Source organism: Plectropomus leopardus, chromosome 21, assembly GCF_008729295.1.
Source record: "Plectropomus leopardus isolate mb chromosome 21, YSFRI_Pleo_2.0, whole genome shotgun sequence".
NCBI lineage: Eukaryota > Metazoa > Chordata > Actinopteri > Perciformes > Serranidae > Plectropomus > Plectropomus leopardus.
In genome coordinates this window covers 9,706,131-9,719,155 of record NC_056483.1, presented here as the reverse complement: position 1 = coordinate 9,719,155, position 13,025 = coordinate 9,706,131, and the positions used below count along the sequence as shown (strand labels likewise).

Below are 13,025 nucleotides of genomic sequence, written 5' to 3'. Positions count from 1 at the left end.
ACGTGACATGATTCGGGTGACTACCGTTGCTGATGTAAAAGCAAAGTACAGCCAAGATGTATATTGCAATAAAAAATTTTTTTATTGTTTTCTCTACTGTGTGTTTTGCATCTCAGGGACGCCATATAAAGATGTCTGGTGCTACACACTCGTGACCAATCAGAAAGAGAAGCTGCCGGTTTTGACATCTACAGGACAAAAGTCCCCTCAGCTCAGACTTTGTACAGCTGATCTTCCTGGAAGATTAGCTAGTGTCATTGGCATCAGGTAATGGGGATCCTTTTTAAATAAATAAATTCCTGATAACACATACTTTCTAAAAGTACAGACTTTACTTAAGTAATGACCAATAGTACTGCGCTAAAAGTATAAATGATGCATGGATGAAGTCTCATATCTTGACCTGCACAACAGCTGGACTTCAGCCTGAGAAATCCTGACAGGTTATGTTTTAATGTCGTCTGTTAGCAACTCATACGTCATAAGAGCCCAGTGATTGTCAGTTTAAACATTAACTTTCAGGATGGGAGTCAAGTTGACTTTTTGTGGCTGGATGTTGCTTAATTGCCAGAGTTCTCTGTGTCCCATTCTGCACACATTCAGATGCCAACATGAGCACCTTTGGGCAGATCCTGAAGGAGATTGGGGAGTTTGGTTTTTTCCAGAAACGTTTAGTGGCTTTGTTATGCATCCCTACCATGTTTGTAGGTTTTGATGTCATTGTTCAGGTGTTTGCAGGAATGAGCTTTCCACATCACTGTAACACTGACTGGATCTTGGAGCGTGGACCAAACCTGACAGATGAGAGACAAAGGAATCTCACCATCCCGGTCAACAAGGACGGAAAGTATGAAAGCTGTAAAATGTTCACACCTGTGGATTTGGATTTGGAGACGATTGAAGCATATGGATTAAACACTACAACTGGGTGCATAAATGGAACAGATTTTGAGGCGCCCAAAGGTGCCGCCAGCATTTTCACAGACGTAAGTGACGCTTGTTTACACACCCACAGAGCATTTAACTGTTCCAAAAGATAAATCTCTTAATTCTTGTTATTTACTATGTTTTTAAGTCTGTGGCAGCTGTTTGGTGTCACATTTCAGTTGCTCACATTGACTTTGTATCCCTTCTGAGCCACCACACACCTTAATATAAACTATAATTAGAATTAATAATCAGCTACGTTAAAGTACGAGAAAGTACAAAATGACTGAATCACCACTGTTCTCAGGTTCAAATTTTTTTTTTTTCTTGCCTTTGTTTTGTTTTCTTTGGTCTCTTTTCACCACGCCTCCTGTTATCAGTTCAACCTGGCGTGTGACAGAAGCAGTTTGATTGAAGCATCCCAGTCCATCTACATGGCCGGTCTTCTGGTCGGAGCGCTGGTGTTGGGGCCGATGGCTGACAGGTGCACATTTTCTCCCACCTTTACTCCATCAGGTCAAGTTCAAGTTCAGGTTGCTTTATTTGTACCTGTAGGCAGATTTGGTTTGAAGGGGAAAATACAAGGCATCCATTGATACAGTTTCAGAGACCACAGACAACATACAGGATAAAACATGACAAAAGGATAAAAACTAAAATGAGAAAGGTGTCCCATTGCTAATCAAAGTGTGAAAGATGCAATAAATACAAATAAAACGTCAAACCACATAACCAAACCCTAATTAAAACAACTTGACACTGAGGATTCAGAGCTGGGTGCTGTTTTCTTTTGCAGCAACTTAGCATAACTAGAACTTGGATCAACCCGTTCAGAACCCAGTTATGTTCATAACACAACAAAAATATTGAAATGCTGGATTTCCAGTCTAAATATCTAAATACACTTTTCGAAAAAAAGATTAATTGATACTTGATTCATTTCTTTTTTCCCCTATCCATTCCAATGGATAAAAAGTCTGAATGGAGAAATTGCAGAATATTTAAATGATAATAAATTTTAAAAAATATTAAAAGATGTTTTTTTTTTCCAAAAAAAAAAAAAAAAAGAAGAGTTTATTCATTTTTATGACTGGTCAGCTCATACCAACGAATAAAATGATGCTGTAAAACACATCATATATAAATTTTGTATTGAATTTTTCATCATGACATTAAATATCCTTAATTTCTGAACTATCTCCTGAAAACAGTGTGTTAAAAAGCTCCTGAGATAAATATTCACCAAACATAATAAGATAATTGTATTATAAGAAAATCATATCAGTAACAACAGTACTTCCATTTATTTAAAAAAAAAAATACTATTCATTTTCTAGAGACATTCAGATCCTCTTTTCATTCGAACTGTAAGTAATAGTGATAAATCTTTCATGTGATTTTTTTTTTTTTTTGGGGGGCATGTATGAGCAATATAACATCTCATGTTATGTTTAAAGCTGTTTTAACAGAAATTATGTACCTTAACAGTGTGATTTATAGAATGAAATGTCCTCCTTTCCTCATCGAAAAAGAGAATTATTGTAAGATGTATTCATATTCTTTACTGAAATATTGCACATGACTTAATAACATTCATTTTTAGTGGGTGTCACATGCCTTTTTACAGTATATTATTCCCTAATAGCTGCTCATAATCTCATTTTAGTAATATCACACTTACTAACTACTAAAATAATGAACAGAAACTAGTCTTCTATGTATATTGTATTTATTGAAATGACCTATATTGTGCTGTATTTACAGGAGGGAAAAATTGCATTCACATACAAAACTCAGTAACCAGTGTAACAGCTCCTCTCTCCTCTTTGTAGGTTCGGTCGACGCTTCGTGGTCCTGCTGTCACATTTTCTCCTGCTGCTGTTTGGTGTCGGTGTTGGTTTCTCACCCAACATCTATGTTTATATGGTTCTCAAATTTTTAGGTGGTATCTCCATTTCAGGCATTGTTGCAAACGCATTTGTGATAGGTAGGTAAAACTCAGAATAACCTTTCTCTGTTTCTTCCTTAGGAATATTGTGCCATTTAAATAGTTTCATTGTTATTAAAAACAGTAGCTACATTAAAATTACAGATTTCTTTAGATTGCTAATATTAGTGGTTGCATTACATTACTTTCAACCATGGTGTCTTTTTTATAGTACCACTGGGGGCTGCCAAATGCAGACATTATTACATACGGCCAGCATCTTACAATGTTTGATAGATTTTACCAGGCTCGTGTGAAAACACAAACTTTAAAAAGCTACTAGCTGGAGAAAGTGCATTTGTAGCAACGATCTCTAATGCAGAGCTTGTAGTCATATGTTGATTATGTCTTACATGCTTATTTTTTCTTCACAGTTTAGGGATGGACATGGATCCTCAGACCAGTACATGTGCTTCCAAATCAGAACTGAAATCATCCAGGGCATGATCATTATATATGTGTTGATGTTTTCAGCTGAAATCCATCACAAAGTTCAACAATTTGAATTTAGTTTTATATACAACTTGGTGTTTTTTATTTGTTTGTTTGTTAAATGAGGCTGTGACTTGTTTTCTTGTTGCAGCCTCAAAGAGGGAAGACAAGACAATCAGCACCACAAAGTGTTTCTATTTTGCAAGATGCATGTGGAAGTGGTTATTTTCAAGAGTGTTTTTTAAGATTTGAGAAATTTAGGGTCTTAGCCTGGACCTTAGTATGGGGATCCTTCCCTGTTTTTTTTTTTTTAATTGATTAAATTATTTTTTGTATTAAGAAGCTCTTTTGGATTGTTTATGCTCTCTGGCACTTTATTTACTCTCAAAAACTGCTTTAAAATCCAGATTATGAAATGTGATGAGAAAATGTAAGCACTTATATGTACACATACATTTATATATGTGCATATTTTGTTTTTTGGGGTTTTTTTTTTGTATATGTAGGATATTTTTGTATATCCTACAGTATGATAAAATGTTCATTCTCTCTTTTTTAACCTTTTTTTTTTATCTTTACACCATCTCAGAGGTTGCCCCTGCTGACCTTTGGTATTTTTTTCCTGAAAAAATGCTCCCTGTTGAACTTTTCTGAGAGGGAGGAGCCAAATTCAGACTGATGGACTCTGATTTCTGAATGATTTCACCTGCTTGATGGATTTACCCTTTCAGTATAAATTTGTTTCGTCACATCTTTGTCTCTAACTTCCTGAAGAAAGCTGGATGCCGAAATGCATTGGAAGAATCTGTTGTTTTTTTTTAATTTAATTCTACTTTCAGAACCTGCCAGTGTAATAAAGGCATTTTAACTGTCTGCTTTTAGAAGAGTGCCTTGGTTTCTTCCTGTTTTTTCTGTTTGTTAATGCCCTTCACCAAAAAGCACCATCTTTTTTGTACTTTGTTGTACTATTACCAGAAGCTCTCCTGTTTTTTTTGGCTTTTTATTTACTGCATAACATGGTATTGTAGAAATGATGCCATTTCTGTCTGTATTTTTGCTTTGAAGGTGGAGAGTGGAGTGATTCCTCCAAGTTTGCTTTCTGCACCATTATCTGCCACTCTTCTTTCCCTCTTGGGCTGATGTTGTTGTCTGGCATTGCCTATTTGATCCCCAACTGGAGGATCCTGCAGATGGTGCTCTTCAGCCCTCTTGTACTTGTCCTGGGACTCTTTTACTGGTCAGCAGCCACTCAGACTACTTGGATTAATGTTTTAGATGCTGATCCCCACTTTAACCACAGAACAAATGAAACAAAATATTTACTCCAGGTATTCAGTGATCTTTGGCCTGTATGTCAATCAGGATTCTCCCGGAGTCAGCTCGCTGGCTCATCACCCAGGGCAGAAAGGAGGAGGCCATAAAAGAGATCCGCAGAGCAGCCAAGGTGAACGGGAGGAAAGTCCCGGAAGATCTGCTAGACAAGGTGAGCTGCATCAAACTCACTTTGTCTTTGATCAAAATTAAATACAATAAAGCTCCGTAATAAATATACTCTAAGACATTTCATCTGCATGGTTTAGCTGGAGGTTGAGGACACACCTGAAAAAAAAACCATGTTGGATCTCTTCAGGATATCATATCTGAGAAAACGTGCAATCATAATGAGCTACGTGTGGTGAGTATTCGTTTTAGCCACAACCTGCTGCCACATGTACAGCCATACCTAAAAATATCCCTTCAACTCTGTTCACAGGTTTGCAACAAGTCTTCTTTTCTATGGACTGAGCCTGAATGTTGGCAATTTCGGTGTGGATATCTACCTTACACAGTTCATCTTTGGTGCAGCAGAATTACCTGCACGTCTGGGCAGTTTGCCGCTTATTCAGCACTTTGGGAGGAAATTATGTCTTGCAGGGACCCTGTTGTTTGGAGGTGCTGCTTGTCTTGGGATACTTGCAATTCCCAAAGGTAATTTTTATATAAATAACTGTTTATATATTTGTGAAAGCAGAATGAGTACAGCATTCACATATGTTTAATTATTACCATATTTTTTTTTATTTTATTGTAATTATACCATCACAATTCAAGGGAAAAAATCACAAGAAAAAAACAGAAAACAACGGAAGAAAAATATGTTAAATAAATTGAGAGAAAAAAATAGATGGTGTTGGATGGACTCGTTAGGGCGTTAACCATTGTTATTTAATGGTGTAAATGGGCGCGGCAAGGCTATTTCATTAGCTTATTTTATACAGAGGTAGATTCATGGGGCTGCACAAAGAGACTGTAAACAATACGACAATGCCATACAGTAATGCAAAAGAACAATTCTGTTCAAGGTTAAAAATAACACAATTCAAAGTTAAAACAATATAATTAAAAGAGAGAGAGAGATGGAGCAGTAAAAGAATAAAACAAAATAATTTGAAAGATTTAATATAATGGTAACAAGACCTTGGGTTTTTGAAAATGTTTATTTAAAAGCGCTTGAGATGGGAATGAAATGGGATAAACCAACTGGTTATATTGGCACCAGCTTACTTACAGATCAATTCAAGGACAGATTACATATATTAAATGAGATTTGATTCTTAATCTGGATGAATAGTTGATAGGTTATTAAAATACTCACTCATATCACTTTTTTCAAGCTCAAAAAACATCATATTACTCAACAACATTGAATTTGTGTGTGTTTTTGTCTGATTTATTATTTGACCATCAGACCTTCCTGTGGTGGTCACAGTCATAGCTGTACTGGGAAAATTTGCCGCCACTGCCAGTTTCTCCATCATCTATGTTTACACTGCAGAATTGTACCCTACTACTCTAAGGTAAGGAAGGTATTGTCCCAGAGGTAAAACATGAATCTGTTATTATACCTAACACCCAGGTCACACTGCATGCGTGACCAGCGTGTTACAGCAACCTCAGTGAACTGCTGCGGCTCGTCTTTGCTGCAGCGATGCTGCAGAGCTGCCTGCTGCTGTAACTCACTCATTAATGGAGCCGTGTACGCCGTTGTATTGTCAACAACATGGTCCTATATAGAGTATTTCACTGTAAAATGCCTTTTGTTGTCAACTGAAGGGATTCTGTCAACAGAAACATTGTGGGAGGGCTTTTATTTTGAAGTTTGTTTTGAAAGGCTGAGTAAAAAATATTTTTATTTCCTCATGTCTGTGATAGATAAAGGCACTGAAACTGTGGTAAAAGGTGGTATAGAGTATGTATAATAACAAAAGACCATTTTCACTGCCTATTTTTGCTGACAACCACGAGCGTCATGTGGTAAAAATCAGAGACTCTGTTTCTCTAGATGTGTCGCAACTGAGATGTGCCTGAGCTGCTCATGGAGACAGTGTGGCAGGAGATACCGTGTTTGCTATGTGATTGCTGACAAGTCCATTATCTATACTGGTAGGCAGAATGGCGTAGGTCTGAACTCCATGAGTGCGCGTGTGGCGGGCATCCTCGCTCCACTGATCAGGCTCCTGGACGTCTACCATCACACCATCCCCATGCTCATATACGGCGTCATCCCCATTGCTGCTGCAGGTTTCTCTTTATTACTGCCTGAAACCCTCAATGTTGAACTCCAGGACCATGCTGAGATCAGGTGAGTTGATGACCTCTTTCACAGCAGAGTGCTTATTTTGCCTACAAGAAACTCAGAGCAATTATATGCAATATATATATATATATATATATATATATATATATATATATATATATATAATCCCTGTGAACGAGGATGGAAGATTTGAAAGCTGTAAAATGTTCACACCTGTGGATTTGGATTTGGAAACCATTGAAGCATATGGGATTAACACCACCATTGGTTCGATAGATGGATGGGACTATGAGGCACCCATAGGTGCTTCTAGCATTATGTCAGAGGTAAGTAAGCAAACCCCTCAGCATCTCTGTAGACTCAAGACCCTCAGGGTCCAAATGTTTACTCACAAAGTCTGTTTCTATATTGAGAAAGTTCCTTGCCATGGCCCGGTTCTCTCTCTGAATAATGGACACTAAGTGTGTTTGTCTTTTTCCATGGATGTATTCCCTCTGTATGTATTTCAGTTGCAGTGAGTTGACTGTTGAACTTAATGAATATAATGCATAATCTTGATATGTCATAGCACAATGTAACAAATTACATCAATCATCGTCTCTCAGCTGGGTTGTTTTTCTTGAGTTGGTAGATTGGATGTGCATTTGTTTTGTAGCCATGAGCACACCTCCAAATTATTGCTATTGTTGCTCCATGTTGGCTTGATGTATAAATAAGCGACAGCAACATTATTTTTGTGTGTAATGTTTCATCATCGAGTTCTTTTCCTATGCGGAAACAACAACCAAAAAAAAGATTAATGTTGCTTATCTTGTATGTTAAAAATGTAAAAAGTCTTTTTGATTATTACAACTCATTTTTTAATGCAAATGTGAAGTCTATGACATCACAAGCTTTTTGGGTGACGCAAGCTTATTTCGTAAGACTGAATTGTTAGATAACAAAACAGCTATTGTTGTTGATGGTTAATCTGCAAATATCTAGAGATGAATATGATAAATTACCTCCTCATGAGAAAAAGTAGTGTTAACTGTTTTACACAATGGCAAACTTTATCCATGAACCTGATCTACTGGCAATGAGCTGGCAGTTCTCAGATACCAGCAGCTGAATTAACTGGGAGCCCAGTTATCTCTTGCCTGTAACACGTGCCTGTCAAACCATAAACCTGGCCCAGAAGCAGAGCGACACTTAGGAAAAGGCTAAGAAGATGGTGAGTTTACTGTGTATACACATGAACAGACTTAACGCGCACCAGAGAAAGCAAATTTAGAGGTGCTATTGAATATCTAGCTCTATGTAATTATGTTTACAAATTTACGAATTTGTACTATATTTCACATAGAAAACATGACAATGAGCAGCTGAACTGTATGTACATAACACAGTATAAACAGTGTGGCATGCCCAGGTGCCATATCAGTCAGCAAGGTTACAACCTTGCCCAACCTCCCTAAACTTTACGACTAAGGCAAGTGTCATATCTTACTTAGTTTAATATTAATTACAAAGGTCAGTCAAATTCATGTTTGCTCCGACACTGTCCTTAGAAAACCATTACAACTTTAGCCACATATCAATATGAGCACCTTCGGAGAGATCCTAAAGGAGATTGGGGAGTTTGGTTTGTTTCAGAAACGGTTATTGGCTGTGTTATGCATCCCCAGCATATTCGGTGCTTTTGATGTGATCAGTCAGGTATTTACAGGAATGAGCTTTCCACATCACTGTAACACTGACTGGATCTTGGAGCGTGGACCAAACCTGACCGATGAGAGAAAAAGAAATCTCACCATCCCTGTGAACGAGGATGGAAGATTTGAAAGCTGTAAAATGTTCACACCTGTGGATTTGGATTTGGAAACCATTGAAGCATATGGACTTAACACTACAACTGAATGCATAGATGGATGGGACTATGAGGCACCTTTAGGAGCTTCCAGCATTACAACAGAGGTATGTAAGCAAACACCCCGGATCCCTGCTAGACTCAAGACCCAGGGTCCAATCGGTTGACAGTCAAACATTTCTGTGTACAGAGACTTGTATCCCCTGCTTTCTTTATTTGATCTATTCCTTTCATTTGTCCTCCTTAACAATCCCTTTTTTCTTGTCAGTTCAATCTGGTTTGTGACAACAGAGGTTTGATTGAAGCATCACAGTCCATCTACATGGCAGGATATATGGTTGGAGCGCTGGTGTTTGGGGCAATTTCTGACAGGTGAGGACCGATAACACATGCAGTTTAATAAAAGTCAGATTTCCCATTCTTCAAATCTCAATGTTTTAGATTGAACAAAGAGGAAGTCAGTACAAGGCTGACTCCTGCAAAAGCCGTTCAGGGGATATCTACCCAACAATTGTACCCATTCCTCAACAGGCACACAAATGATAAACAGTAAACAGTATATCTAGATTGACTTTGTGTCTTTAAAAAAAAAAAAACAAATGCCCTTTCTCCTTTGTTTGTAGGTTCGGACGGCGCTTTGCAATCCTACTCTGCCTCTGTCTTCTTCTACTAATGTTTAGTACAGGTGCTGCTTTCTCACCAAACGTCTATGTGTACATGGCCTTAAAATTTTTCAGTGGGACGTCAGGAGGTGTCAATATTATGAACACATCTGTGATGGGTAGGTACACTGTTTATCTGTGACTTAGGCCAGTCATACTATATGAGTAGAAGTGCCAAAAATTGAACTACTGAGAGGAGATGATCAGGGGGGTTCTTGTAAGATCTAGGCTACTATCTGTTGTTACCTCTGAAATAATGTAACCCAGTGAGTATATTTTTTGTTTATAGGAGTGGAGTGGACTGACCCCTCTAAGGCTGCTCTCTGCACAATGTTAATCATAATGTTCTTTGCTGTTGGACTGATGCTGTTGTCTGGCATTGCCTATTTAATCCGCAACTGGAGGATCCTGCAGTTGGTGCTCTTCAGCCCTCTTCTCCTTGTGCTGGGATTCTTGTACTGGTCAGCAGCCTCTAAAACCATAAACCTTTCACATGTTTATAAAGTCCTACACACCAAAATCATCACCAGAGAGGTTTTGATTGTATCAGTTCAATCGTACTCCGTGATTTTTAATTTTTTTCCCATAGGTTTCTCCCAGAGTCAGCTCGCTGGCTGATGACCCACGGCAGGAATGAGGAGGCACAAAAGGAGATTCAGAGGGCAGCCAGGGTGAACAGGAGGACTGTCCCAGAAGATCTGCTGGACAATGTAAGCTGCAACAAAGACATGTTGACTTTAACCACAATCTCTGTGATATGTGCACATTTCTAAAAGTTAACTTTTACTTGTTTAGCTCAAGATCGAGGGTACATCCGAAAGAAGAAACATGCTAGACATATTCCGTAAATCGTATTTGAGAAAACGTACTCTCATAATGGGCTATAACTGGTGCGTCTTCTTTAATAATAATGATAATTGTTAATGCCACTGTATTTGTCTGTCAGTCACATGAAATACATCAGTGATGTGAATCAACAATATGCTACAGCAATTAGAAGACATTTGTCACAATGAACATGTTAAACTAAACATATCTCTTTGACTTTCCAACTCTGATTCCAGGTTTTCAACAAGTCTTATGTATTACGGATTTAGCCTGAATGTTGGCAGTTTTGGTCTGAATATCTACCTCACACAGTTCATTTTTGGTGCTGTTGAAATTCCTGCAGTCCTGAGCGGTTTGGCTCTAATTCAACATTTTGGAAGGAGAATATGTCAATCAGGCTTCCTGTTCTTTGGGGGTGCTGCTTGCCTTGTGGTCCTTGCTATCCCAAAAGGTATCTGCCAACTAAAGACATGTATTTATAATGTGAAAACATTTCTTATAAAGCTTTGAATTATTCAGTGTTTATCTGAAAGGCACAGCATATATTTACTGATAACACTTTACAGTTAGGTTCACAAAAAACAAGTATTTACTGAGGACCTAATGAGGAATGAACAAGTAACTTTATTTTTCATATACCAATCAGATCTTCCTGTGGTGGTAACTATCATAGCCGTGCTGGGGAAATTTGCTGCTACTGCCTCTTTCAACATAGCCTACGTTTACACGGCAGAATTATACCCAACTATTTTAAGGTAATGTTACTTTCTCTGCTGCTCGTGATGATTACATAAAAAGATATATTTTTAAAACCAAAGTTCAAACACTATATTAATAATATTAAGTACTCCATATTTAAAAATTCTTAACATCTTGTTGCACAGTAATATTAGGCCGTTATTGGTCTCCCTAACTATTATTCAGTAATAAAAAAAATATTGAATTGTAATTTTCTAAATACAAACTTACTAGTGTCTTTTTCTCCTTATCTCTTTTCTTTGTATATGTATCCATTAAGTATTTTATTGAGATCTTAATTTACAATCTATAAAGTTACCAAACTTATCTCAGTCAGTGTGTTATTCCTAAAGAGTCCATTGTGAATTCTGACAGGCAAAATGGCTTTGGTGTAAACTCCATGTGTGCTCGTGTGGCGGGCATCCTCGCTCCACTAATCAGGCTCCTGGACGTCTACCATCACACCATCCCCATGCTCATATACGGCATCATTCCCATTTTTGCTGGAGGTTTCTGTTTACTACTGCCTGAAACCCTCAATGTTGAACTGCAGGACAACACCAAGCTCAAGTGAGCAAAATATAAATACTGTATTTGAAAAAAAAAAAGCAATAACTGTATGAGTGTAAATAAATATATTTTTTCTCTTTTTTTTAATTTTAGGAACCCAATGAATGGACATGCTGCAACCAGTGCTGCACAAGTTATTGAAGAACATTTAATTTAAACAATTTTAATTTGCATTGATATCATAATCAGACATTCATAGTTCATTTTTTTAATTCTTACTCATAATCAGGTATCATGCAAAAGTCTATGGTTGACCCCTTAATTAAATGAAATCAGGTGCAACAATTTACTTCCTGACTGAAATCACTGACAATACAAGTTATATGTGACGCAACTAATATGTTTATTTTTATCCTCAAAACACCCTTCAACCTGTCATGTATTACCCATTCACCACAGCTGTTGTGAAAATAGTGCTTGGACTATTTTCACAAGAACAATGAAGGTCAGTTGTGCCGCTAATGTAAAGATGGAAAGCAAACTGCAGCCTGACAAATTTTCTGGGTTTTAGGACTCATTCCTTGGGAACTCTATAGGGTTTTCTCCATAGCCACCCAGACAACTGCAGTTCCCTTTTCATAGCACCATTTCAAATTATATTCCCAAATTTGTGCTTTGCACTGTTACTTTTTTGGGGTGCATATTGTTTAAATTTTTGTTTTTGTAACTTGCTCCTAATTACTGAACTCCACTGTCCACTGAGCTTCTGTCCAAAGGTTTTATGTTATAGGATTCTGACTAACTTGTATTTCTATATTTTAGCAGTTTGGGGATTACACTAACAGCCTCAGCAGTCTTTTCAAATTTTCATTCATACTTTTGCTCTGGCTTTTGACTTGGCCAGACTTCATGTTTTATAGTTTTGAACTCTATATTACAGTCTGTGTGATCTTTGTACTTTCTCTTCCATTGTTGTTTGCTTTATTTTATTTTGGTCTCTCTATGCTAACACCATGTGTTTTTCTTAAAGCAGAGTTTTTGTCATTGTCTTTTTTAGTGGCCAATTATTGTTTTAGCAATCACAAATTTTACAATTGGCAGAACAGCGACAGCTGTTGTTCCCAACTCAAGGCAAGTGCCATTCCAGACAAAATTATGCTTAGTTAAATATTGATAACAAATATTAATTATTGTTGTTTTCACTCACACTGCCCTTTCAGTAAGAATCATTACAACTTAAGCCACATCTCTGTCAATCAATGCTTTCATGATAAAGCATTTTTGCTGTCTGAATTTTGACTGTACCTGACCTAATGCTTTTTTCCTGTTTTAGGCTCTATAACAGATATATGTTAGTGATGGTGGTCTAATTGCATTTTATGGCTATATAGGTGGAGTGGAGTTACATTTATTGTAATCTTATTTGTTATTGCTAATTATATCATTTTTAGCATAACAACTTTTACAGTTGGAGGACATGTGCCTCCCATACAACGTGCTGGGTTAAATATTAAT

General features: G+C 37.3%; 2 protein-coding genes across 2 annotated transcripts; both read left to right on the top strand.

Moving 5' to 3' along the window:
- Positions 1 to 600: 600 nt before the first annotated feature.
- LOC121960659 (solute carrier family 22 member 13-like) lies at positions 601 to 6,972 on the top strand. Its single transcript, XM_042510467.1, has 9 exons — positions 601 to 986; positions 1,308 to 1,411; positions 2,760 to 2,914; positions 4,412 to 4,583; positions 4,709 to 4,829; positions 4,927 to 5,021; positions 5,100 to 5,314; positions 6,075 to 6,183; positions 6,774 to 6,972. Exons 1-9 carry the CDS (start codon positions 612 to 614, stop codon positions 6,970 to 6,972), a joined length of 1,545 nt encoding a protein of 514 aa, XP_042366401.1. The 5' UTR covers positions 601 to 611.
- A 1,532-nt stretch (positions 6,973 to 8,504) lies between these two features.
- On the top strand, positions 8,505 to 11,734 carry LOC121960353 (solute carrier family 22 member 13-like). Its single transcript, XM_042510013.1, has 10 exons — positions 8,505 to 8,879; positions 9,041 to 9,144; positions 9,396 to 9,553; positions 9,724 to 9,895; positions 10,024 to 10,144; positions 10,230 to 10,324; positions 10,499 to 10,713; positions 10,909 to 11,017; positions 11,376 to 11,570; positions 11,664 to 11,734. The coding sequence occupies exons 1-10, from the start codon at positions 8,505 to 8,507 to the stop codon at positions 11,725 to 11,727; spliced, it is 1,608 nt and encodes a 535-aa protein (XP_042365947.1). The 3' UTR covers positions 11,728 to 11,734.
- Positions 11,735 to 13,025: the final 1,291 nt, after the last annotated feature.

Bases quoted from the DNA above. Each gene is read 5' to 3' on its own strand.
- LOC121960659 (XM_042510467.1), top strand. From the start codon at position 612: ATGAGCACCTTTGGGCAGATCCTGAAGGAGATTGGGGAGTTTGGTTTT. The intron at 987-1,307 runs GTAAGTGACGCT...TCCTGTTATCAG, and splicing joins CCGCCAGCATTTTCACAGAC to TTCAACCTGGCGTGTGACAG. The intron at 5,315-6,074 runs GTAATTTTTATA...TTTGACCATCAG, and splicing joins GATACTTGCAATTCCCAAAG to ACCTTCCTGTGGTGGTCACA.
- LOC121960353 (XM_042510013.1), top strand. From the start codon at position 8,505: ATGAGCACCTTCGGAGAGATCCTAAAGGAGATTGGGGAGTTTGGTTTG. The intron at 9,896-10,023 runs GTCAGCAGCCTC...TTTTTCCCATAG, and splicing joins GTGCTGGGATTCTTGTACTG to GTTTCTCCCAGAGTCAGCTC. The intron at 10,325-10,498 runs GTGCGTCTTCTT...CTCTGATTCCAG, and splicing joins CTCATAATGGGCTATAACTG to GTTTTCAACAAGTCTTATGT.